Below are 27389 nucleotides of genomic sequence, written 5' to 3' on the forward strand. Positions count from 1 at the left end.
CCAGAATGCTTAGAGAGTCAGAGGGAGGATGAGGAGGTGCTTGACGGTGAGGATGAAGAGCAGAGGAGGAGCAGCAGAGAGGCATTTCTGAAGATCACAATGCACTTCCTGAGGAGAATGAAGCAGGAGGAGCTGGCTGACCATCTGCAGAACAGTAAGAGGATTTCTCTAAAGACTTAACATGCTGGATAAATGGGACCTTTACTAATGTCTCAAGAGATGAACCAAAATATATTAATTTACTCATTCTCTGAGGAAATGTTGAAATATGTTCTTTGACTTATTGATCTGCTTTGTTGTGTTTATTTAGGAAATTCTGCTGCAGGTGGTTAACTTAAACTCAAATCTAAAGAAAAAAAAATCTGCAGAAGAAGTTCCAGTGTGTGTTTGAGGGGATTGCCAAAGCAGGAAACCCAACCCTTCTGAATCAGATGTTCACAGAGATCTACATCACAGAGGGAGGGACTGCAGAAGTCAATGATGAACATGAGGTCAGACAGACAGACCATAAACAACAATCAGACAAGAAGACATATTTAACTCCTCAACTGGAAGAGATGAACCAATCAGATCAGTGATGACAAAGGGAGTGGCTGGCATTGGCAAAACAGTCTTAACACAGAAGTTCAGTCTGGACTGGGCTGAAGACAAAGCCAACCAGGACATCCAGTTCACATTTCCATTCACTTTCAGAGAGCTGAATGTGCTGAAAGAGGAAAAGTACAGCTTGGTGGAACTTGTTGGTCGCTTCTTTAGTGAAACCAAAGAAGCAGGAATCTGCAGGTTTGAAGAGGTCGTGATCATCTTCGACGGTCTGGATGAGTGTCGACTTCCTCTGGACTTCCACAACACTGAGATCCTGACTGATGTTACAGAGTCCCCTTAGTGGATGTGCTGCTGACAAACCTCATCAGGGGGAAACTGCTTCCCTCTGCTCGCCTCTGGATAACCACACGACCTGCAGCAGCCAATCAGATCCCTCCTGAGTGTGTTGACATGGTGACAGAGGTCAGAGCGTTCACTGACCCACAGAAGGAGGAGTACTTCAGGAAGAGATTCAGAGATGAGGAGAAGGCCAGCAGAATCATCTCCCACATCAAGACATCACGAAGCCTCCACATCATGTGCCACATCCCAGTCTTCTGCTGGATCACTGCTACAGTTCTGGAGGACGTGTTGAAGACCAGAGAGGGAGGAGAGCTGCCCAAGACCCTGACTGAGATGTACATCCACTTCCTGGTGGTTTAGTCCAAAGTGAAGAACATCAAGTATGATGGAGGAGCTGAGACAGATCCACACTGGAGTCCAGAGAGCAGGAAGATGATCGAGTCTCTGGGAAAACTGGCTTTTGAGCAGCTGCAGAGAGGCAACCTGATCTTCTATGAATCAGACCTGACAGAGTGTGGCATCGATATCAGAGCAGCCTCAGTGTTCACACAGATCTTTAAAGAGGAGAGAGGACTGTACCAGGACAAGGTCTTCTGCTTCGTCCATCTAAGTGTTCAGGAGTTTCTGGCAGCTCTTCATGTCCACCTGACATTCATCAACTCTGGAGTCAACCTGCTGACAGACGACCAAACAACCTCCCGATGGTCTGAAGTGTTCAGAGACAACTCAACACGTTTCTACCAGAGTGCTGTGGACAAGGTCTTACAGAGTCCAAATGGACACCTGGACTTGTTCCTCCGCTTCCTCCTGGGTCTTTCACTGTAGACCAATCAGACTCTCCTACGAGGTCTGCTGACACAGACAGAAAGTTGCTCACAGCCCACTCAGAAAACAGTTGAGTACATCAAGAAAAAGATCAGTGAGAATGTGTCTGTAGAGAGAAGCATTAATCTGTTCCACTGTCTGAATGAACTGAATGATCATTCTCTAGTGGAGCAGATCCAACAGTCCCTGAGTTCAGGAAGTCTCTCCACAGATAAACTGTCTCCTGCTCAGTGGTCAGCTCTGGTCTTCATCTTACTGTCAAAAAGATCTGGATTTGTTTGACCTGAAGAAATATTCTGCTTCAGAGGAGGCTCTTCTGAGGCTGCTGTCAGTGGCCAAAGCCTCCAACAAAGCTATGTATGTGCACACATAACTATCCAGATTAAATGGAGTTTTTCTTTATTCAGAAAAAATAACTTTAGTTTGTAATTGTATTGCTGATTCCTCTCAGTTCTCAGCTCCCAGTCCTCTAGTATGAGAGAGCTGGATCTGAGTAACAATGAGCTGCAGGATTCAGGAGTAAAGCAGCTGTCGGCTGGACTGAAGAGTCCACACTGCAGACTGGAAACTCTCAGGTTAGCGTTCATTTATTCTGAGATGTTATTTTCTTCTTAGGTTACTTATTTAGTGGACTGACTAAACAAGATTAAAATAGTGAATGAGGTTTAGAAGTTCTCTAGTCAGAGAGCTGACTCAGGAGCTTGTCAACATTGTATTGTCTTGGTTCACAGTACATACACTTGACTTGGATATACAGTTAGGTCCAAATGTAGTTGGACATTGACAACATTTTGATATTTGGGCTCTGGATTTGAAATCAAATAATGATTACGTGTTTACACTGCAAACTCTCAGCTTCAACATGATAGTATTTAGAGCTATGTTGAATGGACTATGCAGGACTTATGGTTGGACGGATGTGAACGACTAACATTAATTGTTTTAATCTAGAAAGTTTACATTGTGTGCGTGATTGTGTGTGTGTGTATAGTCTTTCAGGCTGTCTGGTCTCAGAGGAAGGCTGTACTTCTCTGGCCTCAGCTCTCTGCTCCAACCCCTCCCATCTGAGAGTGCTGGACCTGAGCTACAATCATCCAGGAGACTCAGGTGTGAAGATGTTTAACAATGTTTACACATGCCTCTAAGTCCAGCAACATTATACTGTTAGATATATAATGGAGTTTGGTGGGGGGGAGATGGAACTAAACAGACATGTTTCAGTGTTTATCTTGCATCATTCAGGAACATAATAGGAGAAGAAGATATTCATCTTGACCGGACAAGCGGTCGATACATCCCGGCTGCTGCCCGGTGTCCTGTCCTGGAAATGTCTCTGGAGAAAAGGAACATTGTTCATGGCGGCGAGCTGAAGGAGAGCTGCACCAAGGTAGCCACAGTTAGCCACACTGGCTGGACTGGAAACAGGGAAGTTACCTTCAAAATAAAAGAGCAACACAAAGGGTGAGTAAGGTTTATAAATACTCACAATGGACAGGGCCGTCCAAACCCAGTTTACTATGCAAGAGTTTGGTACAGATACATTTCCATGACATGAATTCAAGTTACTTTTCATTCACGTTAACTGATTAAAATAAATAATCTAAATAGTTGCTGATTAATGTTCTATGTATTAACTAATAGGGGTGGGAATCACCTCACTATATGACTGATGTCACGATACGATGTTATTGCGGTTTTAAACATATTGCAATATCCTGCAATTTATTACAATTTATTACCTTTTTTTCCAACTTCAAATTTTTTCGAATTTCAAATGATGCCCCCAAAATGAAACTTTGTCAACATCTGTTTTATCTAAAAAGATACATTTCTCTGTTTCTTCTCACTTAAATTTTATTGCTACAAAATGTGATTGTCAAGCAGACAAACTGACCAACAGATATATAATAATAGATCAATATTCAGTGTCTATGTATTGATACAGTATCGCCACTAAAAATATCGCAATACTTTGATGTATTGATTTTTTCCCCGACCCCTGATAACTAGTTGTTTGTGTTTTTTGACCATCAAAAGAGTAGATGTTTTATTCTATGTATATCAAAAACGACTGCCTGCTGAAATAGCACTGCACCTGACGTGAAGACGCAGCAATACAGTTTTAATTTCACCAAATCCACTTGTCTGTGTAAAGATATTTGTCAATAAATAATAATAAATTTGTGAATTTCGGCTTTACATACTACCCTAGTCGCTCTTAATGCTACGTCATCTTCTCATTGACTTTACATTGGCATTGTTTTCCGTGTTGGCCACACAGAATTTTCACACATTCCGTGACACCACCACGTAATGCGCTGTTAACAGTTCGTGATCATTTCACGGAATTCTGTGAGACCAGGCTGGGTTGTCACTGAGTGAGGGTTTGGTGCTACCAAGTGGCTTTCATACCACACAGGCCCTTTCCAGCTGCTCACCATTTCATTTGTGAGTTTTATGGCTGCACCTCTTAAAGGAATACGCCACCGTTTGTTTAAATAGGGCTTATCACGTTCTACCCTGGCTATAGATAGGTGGACCAACGCATTTTTTGTCTCAGTGCAAGTAATTAGGTTGTTTTTTTGTCTTTTGTTGGCTCACTTTTACTCACAACATGCTAACCGGCAACATAGGATTCCGTTCACTACGCTAAGCTAACTAGCGGTGGCGCTGCCGGTGTTGCACCAGACTAAAACAATGCATGCACAAAAAATACATTGGCCCACCTATCTACAGCTAGGGGAGACCGTGATAAGCCCTATTTCAACAAACGGTGGTGTTTCCCTTTAAAACCATCTCATGGACTTGGGTTGCATATGCGACTTGCCACTCTGGTGTCTTTCTCAATTGCCTTTCCATCCTCAAGAATGTGGCCTCCACAGCACTTTTGTTGTAGGGGAGTGATGCAGCGTCCTCAGTCGATGGCTATCTATCGTCCCAGTGTGGAGATGTCATGAGTGTCTTCCTTGACATAGGTGAGGCCTCCCTTAATGATCTCCAGTTCCCTCTTCTCCACCAGGGTCATCTCTTTTCCTCCTGGTCCTCCACACTTTGGTTCACAGGCTGCTCCAATGCTGTCCCATTTCCACCATTCCAGGAACTCACGATTAGTAGCAGCTGTAACTCTAACCTCAGCCATGTTTTCCTCTTGCATCTGGACTGTCGGGCTGACAATCTCCTCATATTTCACAGTGGCTGTTCTCATGGAGCGAGCAAAGTGGGTCTTGGATTCATGCACTGCCACTTCTATTTACTCAAACACGTCGGGGTGTGCTCCACCTACTGTTTTTCCTAATGGACTTTCTCATAAGACAAGGTCTCCAACAACTCTCACCCTTTGTGGCAAGTCTTCCTTCTCTATGGCTAATGAGAAGTTCCAACTCTTTTGGTCTCATTAAATCCTTGAGTTTTACCTCTGGGAAGAATTTTTCTAGATTCTCTGGTCCAACATCTCATCCAGGCCATAGCAGACAAGTTCATGAGCTCTTTCTGCTCCTTTACGAGTCCTGACTCTAATTCTGAGGAAATATCGCTCAGTGTTCCATACTCCATACACCACTAAGTTTATCTTCTCACTCTAACTAGCCTCAGTATGTCGGGAGCCTTATGGGTAATGTAGTTTGTCTATGAAGCAAGGTACACCAGAGTCCTAATCTTCTGCCCTGCATTAGTTGTGACCTCCATCAGCATCATGAGTACAGCAAGTTCACATAGGCCATTTCCTTTCAAAAGTTCAGGCTGGTTCTTCCCGGTGCTTCCTGTTAGTGCAGTCTTGTTGGTGAACACTTTTCTGCACCTTTCTGCTTGCTCAGGGGAGAGTTCAGACAATAAACTCTCCTGCTCCTCTATCAGCTTGCTCTATCTTGCTCTTCTTTGTCTGCTTTTTTCCAATCCTCTCTTCTCCCCTTTGGAATTCTCCTCTTGGGCAGAGAAAGTAATGGTGGTCTGCACTGCTTCCCCTTTTACAGTCTCTGTTTCTGCACAGGTATGCATCTCTGCAATATCTATCCTCATCATGGCATCCAAGGCATTTTCTGCAAGCTCCCAGCTTCTCCAAAGCAGCTTTCTTCTGAGGTACTGTCAGCCCTCTGAATGTCTTACAGAAGAAGATTTTATCTTTGTGTTTCTCGTCACCACACACAACACGTTTCCTCCAGAGTAGCTTTCTTCGTGGTTCTTGTAGAGGCATATTTCCTTCCATACTTCTTTTCTGGACGGTCTAGCTTCTCCATCTTCTCCCCAATCTTCAGCTGTTCCAGCCATTGTTGAATTTCTTCCTGATTTTTCAGGACTTTTAACAGCATATCAAAATGGTTGTCTAAACTGACATTGTTGCTTGGATTGACAAAAAAGAATAGCCAGTCTCTCTTGATAAAGTCCGGTAACTTGCTCTCTATTGACTTAATTACAAGGGGGTTCTTTATCGCGCCAGAATTTCCCAGGTCTGTGAGGTCTGCCAAGGCTTTTTCTACTGTCTGCATCAGGTCGATTACTTTCCTTGACTGATTTCCCTTTCCCTTTCGCCAGCTCTTCTAGGATCTCTATGGCGATAGTTGATTTATTTCCATACCTGTTCTCCATGACTCTTACCACGCTCATTAAGCCAGCATCTTTTATTACCTGGATAAAACAGAAGCTACCCATGAACTTTCAACTGCGTTCCTCCTCCTTGACCTACCTCGGCACAGGACTGCCATCTTGCATGATATGTTATGTTGGTTTTATATAAACGGGATGTCACTTCCGTTTCCGCTTGACTTCCTGTTTCTTGTTGCAGACACAGAAACGGTAGACGCTTAACGTCTTGCGATTTTAAGTCCTCCACAACGAAATACAGTCACTAATTACACCGTTTTTAGCTGTATTTTAACCGGACCTGTCTGGTTGCAGTTTTTCCGTTGTTTGCAAAACTTTCCTCCGCTCCGTTAGCTAACGTCTAGGTATTTGTTGTGCTAACGGCTAGTTAGCCTGCCTGCTAGCGGGAGTTAAAGCGAGCCACTCAGGATTTTGCCTCCTTGGAAATCTATTCTATATTTTGGTAAGCTTTAACGGGCTATCCACAGCTTGCTAATACAAGCAGGAGCACCTGCATTGTAATTCAATTTGTGAAAAGGGATCGGTTTTAGGAGAAGGCCTCCATCAACGTTGCTACTAGCTAAACTAGCAAGCTACACGATGCCCCCCCTCAGCTGTTCACCTGGCTGTGACTCGTGCCTCCTGTTCAGCCAGAAGATAGTGGAACTTGAAGCCAGAATATCGACTCTCCACCAGATCAAGGCAAGTGAACAGTTCCTCGACTCCATTATCATTGGAAGTTCCCCTCACACATACACTGTCGGATGTCTTGATTCCACTTGTGCCCTGCAATACTCTCACCCCCACGCACTAATACTTCCTCTGACCCTGTTATCTCTCCTGCGGCTGCCGCGGCATTCTCTGCCGACCAGCTCCACTCCACACCAGCCCAGAGCCATGGCGTATAAGCAAGCACCAGAGCAGGCGGCCAGGACAACGCTCAGCCCCAGCCCAACCCCTACAACTAAAAACCGCTACAGCATTCTACGACGAACGACGAAGGGTTCCCTTCTCTGCCTCTACGCTCGCAGCTCATCCCAGTCCATACACGTCGACGCGCCCATTGAGGGCGGACTCTCCCCCTCGGACTCATCAACCTCCACGCTGGTCGTCGGAAGCTCCATGGTAAGGGACCTCCATATTCCCCCTTTACCTAGCGGTCCCTCCAAGGTCTACTGCTTCCCCGGTGCCAAGGTCCGTGACATCCAGCACAAACTTCCCGGCATCCTCGCCCACCACGCCAAGGTCGACAAACGGGCACAAACGACATCAGAGAGAGACGGTCGATAGCACTCCAGGAAGACTTCACCACTCTCCTCTCCACCCTGATGGGCACAGGTAAGCGGATTGTCATCTCTGGGCCTCTACCTACCTACAGGAAGGGTGCGGAGAGATGGTCCAGACTGTTCTGGCTCCACACCTGGCTGGAACCACTCTGCACTTCCATGAGCATTCCCTATGTCGACAACTTCAACCTGTTCTGGGAGATGCCCAACCTGCTGAAGCGTGATGGTCTCCACCCAAACCGACACGGAGCCAGGATGCTATCTGACAACATAACGACCACACTGAAAGGCAAGTATTGACATTATGTTGAAAATATCACAGACTCATGTCCCCCAGGCATTGATCCTGATAGCACTATACAAGTGGATGAATCTGAAAATGTTTTCTGCAGGATAACATGTAGTACTGGTATTATTCCAGTAATGTGTAGTACTAGTACTATTCCAGTAACATGTAGTACTAGTACTATTCCTATTATAATCAACAACAGACCACACAAAGTGGTGAATAGAGGGGCAATACTTAACAACCTAATTGGAATTAAAACTACCACTGAAATGATAGAAAAGGATAGGAAAATTAGATGTGGATTACTAAATATCAGATCTCTGTCTTCTAAAGCAGTACTAGTAAATGAATTGATATCTGATAATCAAATTGATCTATTCTGTATTACTGAAACATGGCTGGGCCATGAAGAATATGTTAGTCTAAATGAAGCGACTCCTCCCAATCATATTAATACTCAAATTCCTAGAGGCTCCGGCCGAGGAGGGGGAGTTGCAGCCATATTTGATTCAAGCCTGTTAATTAACCCTAAACCCAAACTGAATTATAACTCTTTTGAAAGCCTTGTTCTTAATCTTCAACATCCAACACGGAAATCAGAACAGCCAATTATATTTGTTGTTGTCTACCGAGCTCCAGGTCCGTATTCTGAATTTTTATCTGAATTCTCAGAGTTTTTATCATGTGTAGTCCTTAAATCAGACAAAGTACTTATTGTAGGTGATTTTAATATCCATGTGGACGTTGACAGCAATAGCCTTACTACTGCTTTCAACACATTACTGGATTCAATCGGTTTCAGTCAGAGTGTGCACAAGGCGACGCACTGTTTTAACCACACCCTCGACCTTGTGCTGGCATATGGTATTGAAATTGAGGATTTAATAATATTTGCGCAGAATTTGGTATTATCAGATCATTTTTTAATTACTTTTGAATTCTTGCTACCTGACCATACTAAACTAGATAATAGCTTCTACACTAGATGCCTATCTGACAGTGCTATAGCGAAATTTAAGGAAGATATTACAACAGCATTTGACTCTATGTCATGCCTTAACATAACAGAGGACCTCTATGTTAACCTCAGTCCCTCTCAAATTGATACATTTGTAGACCGTTGCTACGACTTGCCCTACGGACGACGCTTAGACTCTGTCGCTCCTCTCAAAAGAAGACGATAAAGCAAAGGAAAACAGCTCCTTGGTATAACTCTCAAACTCGCAAATTAAAACAAATCTCGCGAAACCTCGAAAGTAAGTGGCGCTCCACCAAAGTGGAAGAATCACGTTTGGATTGGCAAGAAAGTCTCAAAACCTATAGGAAGGCCTTAAGAAAAGCCAGATCAGACTATTACTCTTCACTAATAGAAGAAAACAAGAACAACCCAAGGTTTCTTTTCAGCACTGTAGCCAGGCTGACAGATAGCCACAGCTCTACTGAGCCATCTATTCCTCTAGCACTGAGTAGTGATGACTTCATGAGCTTCTTTAATGATAAAATTATAACAATTAGAGACCAAATTAATCACCTTTTGCCCTTAACTTCTAACAGTTCATCTTTAAATACAGGACCGCTAGAACAAATGACTAGTCCCGACATATACTTAGACTGCTTTTATCCTATAGACCTTCAACAATTAATGTTAAAGATATCCTCAGCTAAGCCATCTACCTGTCTCTTGGACCCCATCCCAACGAGGCTACTCAAAGAAGCGTTACCCGTGGTAAACACTTCACTACTAGATATGATCAATATGTCTCTATTAACAGGTTATGTACCGCAGTCATTTAAAATAGCTGTGATAAAACCTCTTCTGAAAAAACCGACCCTGGATCCTGAGGTCTTAGCAAACTATAGACCTATATCTAACCTTCCTTTTCTATCCAAGATCCTTGAGAAGGTGGTTGCTAATCAGTTATGTGATTTTCTACATAGCAACAGTTTATTTGATGATTTTCAATCAGGATTTAGAAAGAATCATAGCACAGAGACGGCACTGGTGAAAATTACTAACGACCTTCTAACAGCTGCAGACAAAGGACTTGTCTCCATTCTTGTTTTACTAGATCTTAGTGCTGCATTTGACACTATTGACCGTACAATCCTGTTACAGAGATTAGAACACTTAGTCGGATTAAAGGAATTGCACTTAGCTGGTTTAAGTCTTATTTCTCTGAGCGATCCCAATTTGTTAACATTAACGATAAACCCTCCAACGCACGCCAAAGTTAGCCATGGCGTTCCTCAAGGCTCAGTGCTTGGACCAATTCTATTTTCCTTATATATGCTTCCTCTAGGCCATATTATTAGGAAACACTCAATTAACTATCACTGTTACGAGACGATACCCAATTATATCTGTCAATTAAGCCAGATGAAAGTGGTCAGTTAGCAAGACTTCAAACGTGTATTGAGGATATTAAATCCTGGATGACCCACAACTTCCTGATGTTAAACTCAGACAAAACGGAAGTTATTGTGATAGGACCACAGCGCACCCGAACTCCGTTTTCGAGATATAGCTACTCTGGATGGTATTGCCCTGGCCTCCAGCACTGCTGTCAGAACTTTGGGAGTTATTTTTGATCAGGATTTATCCTTCAACGCCCACTTAAAACAAACCTCAAGAATAGCCTTTTTCCATCTTCGTAACATTGCCAAAATTAGGAATATCCTGTCTCAAAACGATGCTGAAAAACTAGTCCATGCATTCGTTACTTCTAGACTAGATTACTGCAATTCCTTATTATCAGGTTGCCCAAATAAGTCCCTTAAGACGCTCCAGCTGATCCAGAATGCTGCAGCACGTGTTCTGACGAGAACTAAGAGAAGAGATCATATTTCTACTGTATTAGCTTCTCTGCATTGGCTTCCTGTGAAATCTAGGATCGAATTTAAAATCCTCCTCCTGACTTACAAAGCTCTAAATGGTCAAGCACCATCATACCTAGAAGAGCTCTTAGTACCTTATTGTCCCACTAGAGCACTGCGCGCTCCCGAATGCGCGGGGCTACTTGTGGTTCCTAGAGTCTCTGGAAGTAGACTGGGGGCCAGGGCCTTCAGCTATCAGGCTCCGCTTCTGTGGAACCAGCTTCCAGTCTGGGTTCGAGGGGCAGACACCGTCGCCACATTTAAGAGTAAACTGAAAACCCTCCTCTTTGACAAAGCTTATAGTTAAGGAGTGAGGAGTCTCAGCGTCCACCTAACCCGGCCCACCTGCTTCTCCTCGTAGTCATCAGTTTTATATACTGTATAATTAATAATATAGCAAGAGTAGAGGGAGGCAAGCCAGTACAGCCCGATCCGGTTGGGGAGAGTTCTAGCCCAACCAGGCACCTCTCTCTAACCTGCCTCTCTTAGTTATGCTATTACAATTCTAGACTGCAGGGGAGGCTGTTTCCTTCCTATGACACACTGAGCTGCTCTCTCATCCTACTTGTTACTTTTGTATGCATCCTGTCCCAGAATTGCTTGTTACTAATCTAGCTCTGGGGAGTTTACTCCCCGGAGTCCTTATGTTTCTTCTTCGTAGAGCCGGCCGCGTCCTGCTGCATCCTGCTGCGTCCTGCTGCATCCTGCTGCGTCCTGCTGCATCCTGCTGCGTCATGCTGCACCCGCCGCATCCACCCATGCTCTGCAGTGCCACGCTACATCCCGCAACGTCCTGCTGTGATGTTCCTATGCACAGAGTAGTCTGGATCCGGTATAGGGGACTGCACTACTCAGTATGACACGATGTGCCCTGCTATGACATGAACTTCCACGATGACCTTCGAAGTCACTGTGACCTTTAATGTGACTATTATTGGCACTGTTCATCGCACCCCCAACCGGCCCGTCAGACACCGCCTACCAAGAGTCTGGGTCTGCCGAGGTTTCTTCCTAAAAGGGAGTTTTTCCTTGCCACTGTCGCGATAGCCACTGCTAATGCTTGCTCTTGATGGAATTACTGTAATTGTTGGGGTTTTGGAAATTATAGAGTGTGGTCTAGACCTACTCTATCTGTAAAGTGTCTCGAGATAACTTTTGTTATGATTTGATACTATAAATAAAATTGAAAAATTGAAAAATATCTTCCTGAAGCTATTGGTATTGAGACCACAATTAAACAAACCAAAACAACTTAAAATTACACTAAATACTTGTCTTAACAGTCGTTATTACTGTGACTTATAAAGTTTCAGGTTTAGTTCCATCATAGTGTCAAAAAACGTTAGCTGATGTTGTTGTTCAGTAGCTAGCTCAGAGATTATCAGCTAATGAAATTACTGATTTAGTATGGTTATTTTGTGCATGGCACTATATCCGTGTCACATACTCATTAGGGGCTGAGCCCCCCTAAAGGTCTGATCCTAGAATCGCCCCTGGCTAGAGCTAATGAAAACAATGAAAATCCCACTTGTAAATGGAACGCATTCAACTCGGGTGTGATGTCATTCAGAGAGCTTCGGCTCTCTGAATTCCTGAGGTAAATGGAACGCAACATAAACCTAACCAAACTGGGACAGTTTCACAACGTTAACGTGTTTAAAACTGCGACCGTTACCTTCTCTGGTTTAGATATGAGGACATATTTCCTGCCGCCACTAGGGGTGTTAACTTATGAAACACTCCTGTGGGTCGTATTAGAGGGGGGGAACAAGCGACCCATATCATCGCATGGTTTGGGGGACTGGTTGGAATTGAAAGTGTCAGCGACCTGCAGTTTTTTGGGGACGTTGTTCCAGATATGTGGAGTATAAAAACCGACCACTGCTTCCCTCCGTTTTGATTCTGACTCTGGGGACAGACAGCGACTCCCCGCCCCCCCTAGCAAACTACTGTAAAATATTGGGATACTGCGAGTGTAATTACATGTAGTTCACAAGTACTCCCCAACCACAAACTGCATGTTCAAAATAAAAATAAAAATATTTTAACATTCAATTCTGACATTATGATTGGTTTTACACAATGTGTTTCATTTAACTTTTATTACTAAATTAAGTTTCCACTTCAGATTACTTCTGCAACGATTAAACAATTTGACATTTTGATTAGCAATTGAAATCCTTTTAGCAGCAAAACATACAAATATTCTCTGGTCCAGCTTCTCTAAATGTGAAGATTTGATGCTTTTCTTTTCTTGATCATAAACTAATGAATACATCTCTTTGGGCGATGGGAAATTTTTTGGTAACATTTGATAGAAAAAACGATGTATTGATTAAGAAAATAATGTGTAGGTTGATTGGTAATGAAAATAATCATCAGTTGCAGCCCCAACTGAAAACATAACAGACATCTTCCTGTAATACAGAGGTTATAACATTGTATATGTTATTCTTTTGAATCCTGTGTCTTTGTGCCAAAACTTCAAACAAGTTTTAGCAGAAAAAAAGACAAAACAATTCATCAGTTAATAGAGAAAATCATCAGCAGAGTTTTTACTTCAAGTGTCATAGTTGTTTTGCTTGTTTTAAGGACAAATTAATCTCAATGGCTTATAAAACTGACTTCGTACTGGTGCGTTTGTCACCATTAGATGTTCCTATGAAAGCACAAAGAGAGAGAAGAGAATAGGGAAGAAGGACAGCAGCAGAGGAGTTGAGCGGGAAACCAGATGAGCAGTTCCAGATTTTGTCCCGTTGATCCGGCTGTTGATCCAGGAGTTGTACTGGGACACTAGGGTGTAGATTCCTGGGATGCCAGCCTCGTCCAGAACTCACCTCTCCGACCTGGACTGACGTAGATCCGCTTTTAGTCACCAACAGGCCGCCAGAGTCCCCCTGAACAAGTCAGACAGGACACTTATAACACCAGCACACGGAGTATTGTACAATTCGGAGGTACTTTACTAAAGTATTTCAATGTTCTGCTACTTGTACTCCACTACATCTTAGATAAAATATTGTACTTTTTATTGCACTTTGTGACACATTATGATTTATTGTATGATATCGTACGAAAATCTATGCAAAACAATTTCTAGATATAATAAGTCAGGTCAGCGTTCTTTACAGTTTAGCCGACAAAAGGTGACTCTGAGCCAGGTACAGAGCTCCGTTAAGTTTAGTGGCTGTTACAGTTGAGTGTAGCCGACAAATATCTCCGTTTGTGTCTGTCCAGACTACAAAGTAACCCTGGAGTTTTCAAATCAAAATGGGGGCAACAGAGTTTCCAAATGTTAAGTTCTAGCAGCTTATAAACGCTGGATAGTGTGTTCAGATGTGAAGTGTAAACGTAGCAAAAGATATTGGTTTCAAACCAAAATTTAGTAGTGTAGATGTAGACTACAATTAATCCAAAAAAGTTAATAAAATAAAATAAAAGCTCTAATAAATAAAAAAAAATATAATAGCCTATAAATGCATTTGCACTCCTTCCTTGTGTATTCCCGCCACCACATATCCCGTACAGTTACATTTAGCTGGTTAAAGGTGACATTCTCCTTGCCCTAAATTAACTACTTTTTGGATGATGATTTTTGACACCATGAGCAGATCCTATGATCACATTATGCTTTGTTCACTTTGGCCTATGTTGTATGTCATTTATTGTTAAAATTTAAATTAAAAAAAAGTTGAAAAAAAAAAGAAATCTGGGTGGGGAAAGTGAAAGAGCAGCACTTGTCCCTCCCTCATCACCACCACTGAGGTGCCCTTGAGCAAGACCCTAAACCCCAACGGCTCCAGTGGAGCTGCTCAGTGGCCAGCAGATCAGACTGTGGTTGTACCGGCCAGGTATGAATGTGTAACTGTGTGAATGTGATCAGGGTGATCCTGCAAAAGAGAGGCTTCTTCTCAGTTAACCTTCCCTGAATAAATAAAGGTAAAAAACAGGAATTTGTGTAGTGAACGTGTGTGGATGCATGAAAAGTTCTTTTTAAATAATTTATTAATATGTTCTTTTGCTAACGTTAGATATTTACATAGTTAAAAGACATATTTAGCACCACGGAGATTAGTTTTGTTAGGACGTTCACGAACGTTAGCTGACGTTAGCTTCTCTTTGTTGCCAAATCTTGCAAGACTTTGGTCCTGACACGGAAACAGGTCTCAAACAAAGTTTGATTTCTCCTGATGTGTCCGTCTGAAAAATGCCATTTTAGTGTCAGAATATTCTGGAGATATGTGACTTGTGAGAAATGGGTCCAATATTTACTTTGGTGACTATGGGGCGAAATAATCGCTCATAATCTGTGTTCACGTTCACTTCTCCTGTTGGAATCAATACACTCGGACCTGCCGCTAGTCTCCTAAAGAGGCTTTGTCCTTGAACAAGTCACTGCATATAAATACTTGGGCATCTGGTTGGAAACTTCACTTTCTTTCTCCCTCCACATATCAAAGCTGCAATCTAAGGTCAAGGCCAAGCTCTGTTTCTTTTACAGAAACCGCTCCACTTTCACCACTTCTGCCAAACTCAATCTCATTCAAATGACCATTCTACCCATTTTAGATTATGGTGACACTATATACAGGGTTGCTTGCAAGACCACTCCATCAAAACTCAACATTCTTTACCATTCAGCTATCAGGTTTGCCACAAATGCCCCCTTCAATTCACACCACTGCACCCTATATTCATCCGTCAACTGGCCCTCCCTTCACATTCGCTGTAAGATTCACTGGTTCACTTTCATTTACAAGACCCTTCTTGGCCGATCACCTCCTTACTTAGGTCACCTGCTGCAGCCAAAGTCTGTCACATAGAACCCCCATGTCCTCACTTCATCTTCAATTAAGCATTCCCAAAACCAACTCTGCCTTTGTTTGCATCTTTTCAATCTGCTGCCGCTCGCGACTGTAACACTCTGCAAAAGATTCTCAAACTGGACAAACTAATTTCCATATCATCCTTGTTCACAGACATATGCAGTTGCTTCTCTACATAATAATTTTTCCAGCTAAATATTTGAATGGTTTCTCCCCCTCTCTTACTCATCCATGTGCCTGTGCACATATCTCGTTATAAGTGTTTATTGTTTTCTGTGTAGTTCAAATTGTATTTTATGTAATTTCTAAACTGTATGTATTTCTAATGTATTTATTATCTAGCCCTCCTTCCCTTTCTCTAAGTGCCTAAGAGCCACTTGTTAGGCAGCCATTGTAAATAAGAACCTGTTCATAATGACTTGCCTGTAAAAGTAAAGGGGAAATAAAATAAAAATTTAAAAAAGTCTACTGGTTTCCACAGGAGAGAAGCTCATAAACGAGCTGTATTGCTATGACAACTCAAACAAAACTGTTGCTAGTGTGCATGTCCATCGTGATGTCATGGGCCAGTCAACATGGAAGATACAGGTATTTTTCGAGCTCCATGCCTGCTTCATGCGATTTTCAGCAACTCTAATTGGAATGAACCGGGTTTCGAGCCGAACGCTGTATCAGGTATAAGTTTTCTTATACATCTAAGTACCTAGATTCAGTAATAATAGTGCGTTCCATTTGTAGTCGGAATTTCCTAAGTCGGACCACTTTCTTGCTGTGACTGAGCTGTTCAGATTGACATCAATCACTTGTGTGTTAATGGGATAGTTTGGATGTTTTAAAGTTAAAGTGTTGTTGTATGCCGTTATCTCTTTTTTCTTCAAAGCCACCAGACTCCTTTGACAAAATTTAAACTCGCAAAACACGGGAGTTGCTGCTCTACTGCTGTCTCCATCAGTTAGTTAGTTTGTTATTGTGAGACTTTGGTAAATCTGGACTAACCCTTCAAAACACCAAAGTCACACAATAATACAAAGTATCTAAGCGATGGAGGCAGTGGTAGAGCAGCAACTCCCGTGTTCTGCGAGGTAAAATGAATGTTTTTGTCAAAGGAGTCTGGTGGCTTTGAGAGGCTTTCTTCAAACTGGGGATGTGTCGACCGGCATCTACTGACTGATAAGTACCTCATACAACCAATTCATACACTTAAAAAAATCCATCCTTAAAAAAATGCGGCAAGAGCCAGAAGGGGATTAGCTTCGATTGGTTTAGCATAAAGACTAGAGGCTGGGGGAAACTCTGTTCATTGTTGAAAAATGTAACTGCCAAACAGTCTTGTTTGATTTACACGTACACCAATAAGAATGTAAAAATTAAAGCTGCAAGCAACGTTGGACGGGCCCTCGCTCCTCTGCACGCGTCAGGGTTACTGGCGGACGCCACTCCTTGTGACCGTGCATTAGCGCAGCACTCAGACACCGCAAATCGTCACCAATGAAAAGGGAACTCCCTGCTGAGTTCAATGATACCTCACACAAGACTCTACGTCATACAGTTCTTTAGCTGTGAAAGGGGGCGTGGCTTAAGCATAGGGGGCGGGCCAAACCATCACCAATAAAAAAGGAACTCTCTGCTGAGTTCAATGATACCTCACACAAGACTACCTTAAACAGCCCACTCATTCTGACATCTCTACATTTGTGCATGAACAGAGTGTAAATAGTAATTTCCCCACTGGGGATCAATAAACAGTATAAATGAAAAATTATGAATTAATTAAACGGTTCAAATGTTATGAAAGGGGGCGTGTCCTGAGTAAGTGGGCGTGTTTAAAGTATAGGGGGCGGCTCAGTATCACATGTAGACCACACATAAGTTTCATGTAAATCGGATGATGTTTGTCATATAAGGTGGATTTCCTGTTTTCCTGAGTTCGTTAAAGAGGTGATATTATGCTTTTTGGCTTTTTCCCTTTCCTTAACTGTGTTGTATATGTTTTTTGGGCATGTAATAGGTTTAAAAAGTGAAAAAGACCAAAGTCCACCCCAAAGGTAGTTTCCATTTCTAGCAGAAAACACTTTTCACATACTGCTCCCAACAGCTCTATTGTAGTGAAGCCTTTTCTTCCGTGACGAGCTGACGTCAGCTCGTAACAGAAGTTATAAAGCTCGCCTAGCTGCTAAGCTCCCCTCCCCCCCACCACCACCACTAATACAAGTTTGTTAGACCCAGAGCGGCTGGAGAGTTGAGAGTCTCGGTCATGTCCAGGAGACGCTGTATTCGTCAGTGCACAGGGAAATTTCCTCTTTTTCGTCTTCCAAAAGATGATCAATTTAAGAGTCAGTGGTTAAAATTTGTTTTTGGCACTATTCCCCAGGACTACAACCCCAACCTTATGTTGTGTTCTGTCCATTTTACGGAGGACTGCTTCCTGAACCTGCAACAGTTCAATTCAGGATTTTCAAACCGTTTAATTCTGAAAGACAGTGCAGTTCCGACTCTGTCTGGCCATCCTGGAGATTGAGAAGTACGCTAGCTATATTTTATAAACCTTTACCAAGTGTTCAAGTGGGCAGTTGAAGTGGGCAGGGAGTAGCTAAACTACAGCTAAAGCTGTAGCTTATGTTATATCCGGTGTGAAATTGTTTAGCTCATTTTTATCAGATTATTTTTTTTTAAATATGGTGATGGGTTGTGTAATTAAAGATGTGAAATATTGCTGTTGTGTGGATGTGCATTTATTAGTAACTTATACCAGCTGCTGTTACGGTGGCAGTGAAATGTAGCCTCATTACAAAGTTAGCAGAAGCTAACTTTCTAGCTAGCTAGCGCTAACGTTTTGTGTTCAAACCGTTTTGTTCAAAGCTTTTGAACACAATTACGTAACACTGCATTAAAATCGGCTATCGCTTTTCAGTCAAAATATGTAGAACAGTGTACAAGTGTGCATGTGAAGGTATGTTTAGAACGTTAATGCTACTTTGTTGATTGGTAAGGGCACCGAAACCACTGTATGCCTCAGCTAATTTGGTAGTGTTGGCTATCGTTCTTTAAAGTGGTAAACGACACATGCTTTTAAGTTGCTTTTGTTACGTGGAGACCGTTGTCCATAACCAACAGTATATTTGCTCCCTACTTGCACAACTGGGGCTTTGACTAGCAAAAGGATGTCATGTGGTGTGTTAATTTGTTTATATGCTACTTGTGCTGTCTCCTGATTTCACAAGGGATAAGAACGTTAGCGTTACAGATACTGACTATTTTCATCTGATTACTGTCTTATTACAGAGTACATCACAGCAGCACCTCGAAACCCCACACCTTTCCACTACATTCCATGACATAGGATGCCAGACCGAACCACCACAAAATATGTCAGTGGGCATACAGTCTAGTGCTCCAAAAATGAGAACAGTCGGCACACAGCTATCCATGGGTACGCTGAGGGCTTCCATGAGAAGCAAAGGTAAATAACAAAAGCATCACATGTTTTTGCATTTTTAGTTCACATGCAGTACCTGTAAATGCCTTACTCTGCTGAAAACCCAATATATAATAAACATGAGTATTTCATTTCGTTATTGTAAAGAAAAATATTATTTAAGTTTTTCCTTTTTTTTTCTTAGGCACCCAGGCAATAGTGCCCTGTGTTAGTGTTTACACTGAGACCACTTCAAGCTCCCCAGAATTCACCCCGATGTCTTCAACACCAATAAGACCCCAAGATTTCAGACCTCGCAAGAGACCTCGTCTTGAGTTGGAGGAGGAGGAGGAAGAGGAGGAGGAGGAGGAGGAAGAAGAGGGAGACACCTCAACAGAGTTGCAAGCTGAGCCACAATACTCAACATATATCCCTGGTGACTCTGTTCTAACGGACGAATCTGCCATGTCGTAAGTTCGATATTTGTATTCCATTTCAATATTTATCATCAGAAATGTTAAACTTGGTAGGAAAGCTAAAGCAAGAATGTATTCTTTCTGTTTTTTTTAAGGTCTGAGCCAGTGTCTACTTATAAGGATGATAAGTACATTGTTTTTGAAAGTTGCCTAAGGGAGCTTTTTCAAAGCTATCCTGTATGCAAGAGGCAGTGTGACGTTCAGCGCCGAAAAATGGGAACGTATGTGTCATTCACACAGCTCTGCCCACACTGCAACTATTCAAGACAGTGGCAGAGTCAGCCTGTTGTAGAAATTCCCCCCCGGCAACCTACACCTGTCAGCGGCAACATATTTCACCGGTTCATCCTTCATCCAACTGGAAAAGGTATTGCTATAACTATTTAATATGAAATGGCAATCACTGTACTGTTTTCACAAACGTACAAATTTTACATGTTTTCACAGATATGCAAGGCCATGAATCTTCAGATTTTCCAGTATGACACCTTCAGGAGGCATGCTAGGAGTTTTCTGGAGCCAGCCATAATCCACAAATGGAAGACGGATCAGCAACATCTTTTTCAAAAGTTACAGCATGGAGGAAAGATTGTGTCAGTGGAGATATGCGAGCTGACTCCCCAGGTAAGACAAAAGTCCCAAAAGTCTGTTCTTACAAGCATGGTACTTAAACATTCAATTTGAGTTGCAAAGCCTTGATATCGTCTTTGTTATATAATCTTCAGGGCACTCAGCAAAGTATGGGAGCTACACACTGATGCACCTAGACAGTAACCGCATTATCGACCTTCAGCTTGTTCAGGTGGGTCCCATATTTATTTTTTCATTTTTTTTTGCCTTGCGACATGATGAAAGATGGTTCTGTATAGCTTTCAATGTCTCACATTTATATCTATGCATTTTTGTCCCACCACCAGAGCAATGAAGTAGGTGGTAGTTACCACATGGAGAAGGAGGGCCTTAAACACTGCCTGGATCTACTAGATTCAAATGGTTTGGTGGTGGACTACATTGTCACCGACCGTCATCCACAGATCCAGAAGTATCTGAGGGAGCGCAGCATCACCCACTTCTATGTGTGGCACTTTGAGAAAGGTACGTCTTCATCCTTGTTTATGTCAGTGTGGCTCATTGACATACTTTGTGTTTAGTTATTCGTCAAAGAATGTCCTGAATATAAATTTATTGCATATGTACTTTCTGCAAGGTTTGTCAAAGAAACTTGACAAAGTTGCGCAAAACAAGGACTGTGGGGTGTTGAAGAAGTGTCTGCGTAGCATCAAAAGCCATGTCTACTGGAGTGCAACATCGTCAACATTGTAAGGGGTTCTTACTCAGCTGTTTCAAATTTTGCTGAATTGTGGTGTTTTTCCAAATTCATGGAATAAATCCACAATAATACCTGTGCCTAAGGTCTCGAAGGCTGTAGCCCTTGGAGACTTTAGACCAGTGGCACTCACTCCACTCATAGCTAAGTGTATGGAGAGGGTGGTCAGCACCCATTTAATGTCTTCTGTTGAGAATCAAATTGACCCCCTTCAATTTGCCTATAGGCCACACAGGGGCACAGATGATGCAGCTCTTACTCTTGTAAATCAAATAGCTAAACATTTGCAAAAACCAAAATCGTTTGCTCGGGTTCTTTTTATTGATTTTACTTCTGCTTTTAATACTTTGCAAATTGACATTCTTTTAGACCAACTTCATAGGATGAATGTGAATGGCGGGCTCATTCACTGGATTAGAAGTTTCTTAACTGACCGCCCTCAGAGAGTGAAAATGAATGGGGTTTACTCAGATGAGCTTGTTATAAATACTGGAGCACCACAAAGTTGTGTTGTCACCTCTGTTGTTCTCTATTTATATAAATGAAATGACTGTGCACAGCACTAATGTTAGTTTACTTAACCCTCATGCCCTCCTTAAAAAAACTTACTCTCGACACCTTCGAGGCAAAAATGTCCACGCACACAAAAACTGTTATTAAATCATCATATATCAATATTTTTTTCTGCTTTTTTTTCATAAATCACTTAAACAACTTCTAACCTAATCAAAACTACCAAACATTCAATCATTTTCAGGATTTTAACCCTTTAAATGCCAGTTTATGTATTTGAAGTATTTCATTTTTTATTACAAAAACACAAAAAATTATTTTTTTCCATATAATGAATAATATCTAGATGGGGCTTTGGTGGTGATTAGAGGCTTGGATATGTCAAAGATAAGCAACAAAATTAATTTGATTGCATTAGTATTTTTTACATAGTTCCAGATACTCCCTTTGGACCTCTCGAGGCAAAATGTACATGTCCAAAAACTGATATTAAATCATCATATATCAATATTTTTTTTTTTATCACTTAAACAACTTGTAAATTGCTCAAAACTACCAAAAATTTAATAATTGTCTGGATTTTAACCCTTTAAATGCCAGTTTTAAATCTTTGAAGTAACAATTATTTATGAAAAACCCAACAAAACATTAATTATTTTCCATAAAATAAATCATAGGGGAATGGGGCTTTGGTGGGGATTAGAGGTTGGATATGTCAAAGATAAGCAACAAAACTGATTTGATTGCATTAGTATTTTTTATGTAGTTCCAGATAACTCCCTCTGGACACCTTGCGCGCAAAATGGCCCCATTGACTTCCATTATAACCACATGTTTTGATCTCACTGCCTTTACAGTATAAAACCATGCATTCTGTAATATCAGCATTTCATTTGGAAGAAAACTAGTCATATTTGACATTTTTACAGTATTTCACCAGATTCAACCATTTTGCCCCTTGTAGGCCGATGCATGAAATTATAGTTATATTATGGAGCTGTGTGTGTGTGTGTGTGTGTGTGTGTGTGTGTGTGTGTGTGTGTGTGTGTGTGTGTGTGCGTATGTGTGTTTGTGTGTGTGTGTGTGTGTGTGTGTGTGTGTGTGTGTTTGTGTGTTGTGTGTGTGTGTGTGTGTGTGTGTGTGTGTGTGTGTGTGTGTGTGTGTGAGAGTTTGCGTAAACCTGTAAGCAAGCAATGATCACTTTAGGGCTGAAAAAGGCATCTTTTGAAGGATACATTTCATGTGTCTTTGAAGACGTGCTTGAATAAAAACATTGTGTCCTGCATTTGCTGTAAACTGGCGCTTATCATTTCAAATGGTTTGTGGGACATGGTGGCCCTGAAGACTGGTCTCCCACTATGGACATCCCACAGGCTCCGGGTGGATTCCCCTTTGGACCGGTACACACCAGCCAAGTGTGAAGTCCCATGTATGTTAGAGAGTATAAGCAGGGGTTTCTGTCACTTTGGTATGTGGGATTTTGATGGATGACCTTTTGACCTGGGGGGTCAAGAGGTCACAACCTGTCAGAAAGTGATTGATGCCTTCCAGGTGTGTGTGACTGGTCTGTTCTGGAAGCTTCTAGAAGGAAGGCGTGTCCCGGAAATGACGTGTGTTAAGTGATGCAATGAGGGCGTCACAGGAAGTAGAAAAATGTTTCATTTAAATGATCCAATGAGCGTTAGAGATGAAATATCCGGATGTGTTTGAAATGATCCAGTGAGAGAAGGGGGTGTAGCGTTAAATTTTGAGCATAAAAGGGTTTCTTCCCCGTTTGAAACAGAGAAAGATAGGTTTTTTTTTCTACTAACACAGCATGAATGTAAGTTTGAGTAACACAAATGCGTTTGAAATGAGCCAATGACCAAGAATTAAATCAAGTATCTTTACACTCTTTGGAGCAGAGAGCAGAACGTGTGTAAGGCAGGGTTGTAAAATAGGAATGTGTAAGGCTCCTCTTACAACAGGCCAAGTAAGTGGCTGAGCCCCCAAAAAGTCTGCACACCCGCACTAATGTTCGTCCCTAAATAGGCAATAAAGTGTTTACCACATATTTGGAAGAAACATGTGCTTCATTCAGCCTACTCTCCCACTCGGCTTTGCATACAGACCGTCACTTCATTCAGAGGAGTCAAAATGATTCAGTCACAGTACTTTTCAGGTGAGTTCTATATTATCATTATGGATTAATTAATTATTAAAGCCAAGTGTGTTGAAATATTCCGGGTCAGCCATTATGACTGTTCTTCCTAACAGAAATCAATGACGAGGACTTTAGAGATATCGTAATCACAGATGCCGATTTTGGTAGGTTATTTATACCATTTAATGCTTTATGTATCAAGGTAATAAATAACTGATCCTATGTTGTCTTTTCTCTCCCAAAGCGTTGATAGATGACAGAGGCGTTGCATATAACAATCAAAATCCAGCAGTCTTTACAGGGGTCTTGAAATTGAGGAGGTAATGCCTGAAGAAAGACCACGGGCCAACGGGCAGCCAATTGTGCTGCGCAGACGTCCCCACCGTCAAGATTGAAACAGAATTTAGGCAGCCGGTACAGCATATGCTGTCAAGAGATGAAAACGCGGGGACCCCACGGCTATCCCTACAAATGACTGGCCGGTAAGGCCTTTCATATTATTTATATTATACCTGCAACTGGGTAGATGTGAGATAGAGGGAGACAAATATTATTTATATTATACCTGTAAATGGGTGGATGGGAGATGGGGAACACATGGTGTGTGTGTGTGTGTGTGTGTGTGTGTGTGTGTGTGTGTGTGTGTGTGTGTGTGTGTGTGTGTGTGTGTGTGTGTGTGTGTGTGTGTGTGTGTGTGTGAGGTGCAGGTGGTGTGGGAGGGGTTGGTGGTGGTGGGTAAGAGGGCATTGTGGGAGATAGTCATTTGATTGGAGAGAGAGAGAGAGAGAGAGAGAGAGAGAGAGAGAGAGAGATAGTTATTAACACTTAAAGTAAATACATTGAATTGAAGCAAGTTATATATTATTTTCAAAATGAACAGAGATTGAGCCTGCAGCATCCACAGAAAACGGTCAGGAGCCTATCCAGGCCCTCGCTGATTCAGAAGAAGAAGCAGAAGGAGAGGAAGAAGCAGCAGAAGAAGCAGAAGAAGCTGGTGTAGTGGTTCTGATTGCAGCTGAAGATGGCAATGAAGTGGAACTTAATCTTTCTGAAATCCTTGCCCTCGAAAGAGCATCTGAGCAGCAGCGGGAAATAGTTGAACAGAACATTACAGAGGCCATCTCTGTGCAAACTCAAACTCAGGACGCGGGTAAGTGCTTTTAAGTTATACCTGTTACTGCAGATGCATGGTTTTTGTTCATTTTTAAAACATTACAATGTAAGATGGGAAAGAGCAGGGGTGTGAGAGATTGACCATCTGGTTGGGTGATGGTTGGGTAACCAAATGGTGTGTGTGTGTGTGTGTGTGTGTGTGTGTGTGTGTGTGTGTGTGTGTGTGTGTGTGTGTGTGTGTGTGTGTGTGTGTGTGTGTGTGTGTGTGTGGGGGAGCAAGTCAGGTAGGGGGGAGAGAGAGAGAGAGAGAGAGAGAGAGAGTTATTCAGACTTTCGCTCATTGTTATCTCATTATTTTCCAAATTAACAGAGATTGAACCTGAACCTGTCGCCAGGCCCGTGCATCCCACTGTACGATTCAGAGGTAATTATTATTTATATATGTATATATTATTGTATTGATAATTAAATATATAATTAAAGATGTATATTCTCTGATTTATGAAAGGACGGAGGGGTATTCATCGAGTGAGATATGTCAGGGAGAGGCCTGAACCCGTCAGAGGTAATTATTATTTACATATCTTAGTATTATTGTATCGATAATTAAATATATTTAAAAGGTATTTTCTCTGATTTTATGACAGATGCTGTACTGAGGGGCAATCGCCGACACCAGCGAGTGAGAGATCCGGAAAGCAAGCTGGAGATCCTCCAAAAGCTGCTGACAATTGTGCAGACAATTCTTCAAATGTAAAAGTTGTAAGGTGTTAGCTGTGACATTTTGTTTTATTTTATTTTATTTTATTTTATTTTTAATCACGTGCAAAATGGAGCCTGACCAGTCTTGTATAATTCCCATACAATTAGTTATTGCTGTAGACGATGTAAACGGGGATCCACTGCGTTTTGTAACACCAGCTTGCGAAGCCATCCAAGAGTTAAATCATAATAATCCCCACCCAGACAATCGTCCTGATCAACCTCATTTAAATAACGGCAGCACAGAGACAGCACAACCAGAGCCTGTGAGTGATTACTTTCAGCCGGTAAGAAAGGGCCTTACAAGAGCTTGATAATCATAACCATAATGACATTCAACCGGTAGAAAATACCTTAGTACAAGAGATTGAGAACCATGACATTCCCCGTTAGAAAACCCCTTACCGCCAATAGACCCCACGACATTCAGTCGAGGAGACGCTGATCGCTTTGGGAATTTGGAATCCGTCAGACCTTTAAAGTACCTCCCATAGCTGAACGCCGGGGATTTGGCGCAATTTTATGAAGATGTTTTGAATCATTTTAACGCCCTTAGCTGAGAGAGTGAGACCTGAGGTTAGACCTAATGACATCGTACAGGTTGAAATAATAGCGAAAATGCACAGGAACACGGTATCATTCAAGTCGGTGATACGGGCGTTGACTTTCAGAACGTTTTTGAAGGGTTACTGGAGAGATTGATACAATCTAACAGAGAGCTGGACGCTGACTCCCCACTGGAAGTAGTCATTCAAGTTGTCAAAAATCCTAGGGCGGTGCGGGTGATAAGCGTAAAACTTAAAAACTCTGGTCAGCGGATCGTTAATAAGAAAAAAAACACTTGCATGTAGTGCCCAACGTAAACAATAAACTATGCTTTACCATCAGCTTCGCTCTGCTCATCAACACCGACTTCACCTACATACAAGCCGTCGAAGCACGCTTAGAGAGCTTCATCATTTAGCGGGTCACCGCAGTAGCTTTCAGTCACATCAATAAATTACGAACAGATAGTAAACCGGAAAATTGTAGTTCTTTACAGAGACGGAGGACCGCTGGCCTCGGCATTTTGAAACACAATACCCAAAGTCTGACCAGCCAGTGTTTCTATTCCTGCTTAACGAAAGCACTATTAGTGGAATAAAAAATCTTAAAGGGTTTTTAGGGGTTGATAATGTATGTCATTACTGTTACCGAGGTTACTGCCGGAGCGAGTCCCACTCTTGTCCGGGTCATTGCAATCTCTGTTTCGATCCTAGATGCGATATTGTGTACAGTGAGCCTGTATACCGCGAGATTGCAACAGGACTTCGCGACACGCCGCGTGTATACGTTAAACACAAAAGTCTTTGAATGACACCGACCCTCAGTACATGTCAGAAGATTCACAAATGTTCAAACTGCAAATGTCTCTTCTCCGCTAGTACAGAGCACAAATGCATGACCCTCAAATGTAAAGTGTGTGGTGTCCACAAAGGTGACGAGCCACACCAGTGCTACATACAACCGGTGAAATTTCAAGAAAATCAGACCCAAGATATCTTCTTTACGATTTTGAAACATTTGTCAATGAAAAAGAGAACACAGGCCCTACCGCGTGCCGCGAATCGCTACAGGGTGAAAAATGGATGTCCTACGGCTTAGATCCGTCGGCGAAGTTTCTCATGAAGTTCAGGAAACCTCAATATAAAAGCTACATTTATCGCACACAATGCTAGAGGTTTCCGACAGCTACCTAATCCTCAGAGGCCTGATAGACTTAGGAATGATCCCGTCGGTTTCTATGCAGGCGGCAGCAAAATAATCTGTTTTACAGAAACAGATTATCTGCTGAGGTTTATCGATTCCCTGTCCTTTCTTACCATGAAACTCGCCGCTATGCCGAAAAGCATTAGGATTTGCAGATCAATCAAAGGGCTTCTTTCCCACAAATTTAGCAAAGAGAAGCATCTAAAATATATCGGCCTTACCCACCGGCAGATTACGGTGTAAAAGCATGTCCGTGCGGCTCAGCAAAACGAGTTTTACAGCTGGTACAAAGAAGCATCGAGGGGTGTTTTTAACTTTGAGAAAGAGG

The 27389-nt window shown here is 42.1% G+C and overlaps 2 protein-coding genes and 4 long non-coding RNA genes across 6 annotated transcripts; all 6 read left to right on the top strand.

Annotated features, from left to right (window-relative positions):
• Positions 1–16: 16 nt before the first annotated feature.
• On the top strand, positions 17–351 carry LOC120544520. Its single transcript, XR_005636511.1, has 2 exons — positions 17–154; positions 311–351. It is a non-coding gene; the product is annotated as an uncharacterized LOC120544520 (long non-coding RNA).
• A 1014-nt stretch (positions 352–1365) lies between these two features.
• Positions 1366–1744, top strand: LOC120543545 (protein NLRC3; the record flags this gene model as incomplete). Its single annotated transcript, XM_039776649.1, has 1 exon — positions 1366–1744. A coding segment is annotated over one exon (348 nt), but the record flags the coding sequence as incomplete, so codon positions are not given.
• A 266-nt stretch (positions 1745–2010) lies between these two features.
• Positions 2011–2762, top strand: LOC120543547. The gene is made up of 3 exons (XR_005636361.1): positions 2011–2070; positions 2165–2288; positions 2705–2762. It is a non-coding gene; the product is annotated as an uncharacterized LOC120543547 (long non-coding RNA).
• On the top strand, positions 2758–3912 carry LOC120543548. The gene is made up of 2 exons (XR_005636362.1): positions 2758–2820; positions 2956–3912. It is a non-coding gene; the product is annotated as an uncharacterized LOC120543548 (long non-coding RNA).
• Positions 3913–18143: 14231 nt separating this feature from the next.
• Positions 18144–19841, top strand: LOC120543626 (PR domain zinc finger protein 2-like). The gene is made up of 3 exons (XM_039776765.1): positions 18144–19023; positions 19184–19448; positions 19550–19841. Exons 1-3 carry the CDS (start codon positions 18753–18755, stop codon positions 19839–19841), a joined length of 828 nt encoding a protein of 275 aa, XP_039632699.1. The 5' UTR covers positions 18144–18752.
• A 4350-nt stretch (positions 19842–24191) lies between these two features.
• Positions 24192–25466, top strand: LOC120544402. Its single transcript, XR_005636497.1, has 4 exons — positions 24192–24587; positions 24921–24974; positions 25059–25115; positions 25198–25466. It is a non-coding gene; the product is annotated as an uncharacterized LOC120544402 (long non-coding RNA).
• Positions 25467–27389: the final 1923 nt, after the last annotated feature.

Source organism: Perca fluviatilis, chromosome 16, assembly GCF_010015445.1.
Source record: "Perca fluviatilis chromosome 16, GENO_Pfluv_1.0, whole genome shotgun sequence".
NCBI classification, from domain to species: Eukaryota; Metazoa; Chordata; class Actinopteri; order Perciformes; family Percidae; genus Perca; species Perca fluviatilis.

Bases quoted from the DNA above. Each gene is read 5' to 3' on its own strand.
- LOC120543626 (XM_039776765.1), top strand. From the start codon at position 18,753: ATGCTACTTGTGCTGTCTCCTGATTTCACAAGGGATAAGAACGTTAGC. The intron at 19,024-19,183 runs GTAAATAACAAA...TTTTTTTCTTAG, and splicing joins GGCTTCCATGAGAAGCAAAG to GCACCCAGGCAATAGTGCCC. The intron at 19,449-19,549 runs GTAAGTTCGATA...GTTTTTTTTAAG, and splicing joins ACGGACGAATCTGCCATGTC to GTCTGAGCCAGTGTCTACTT.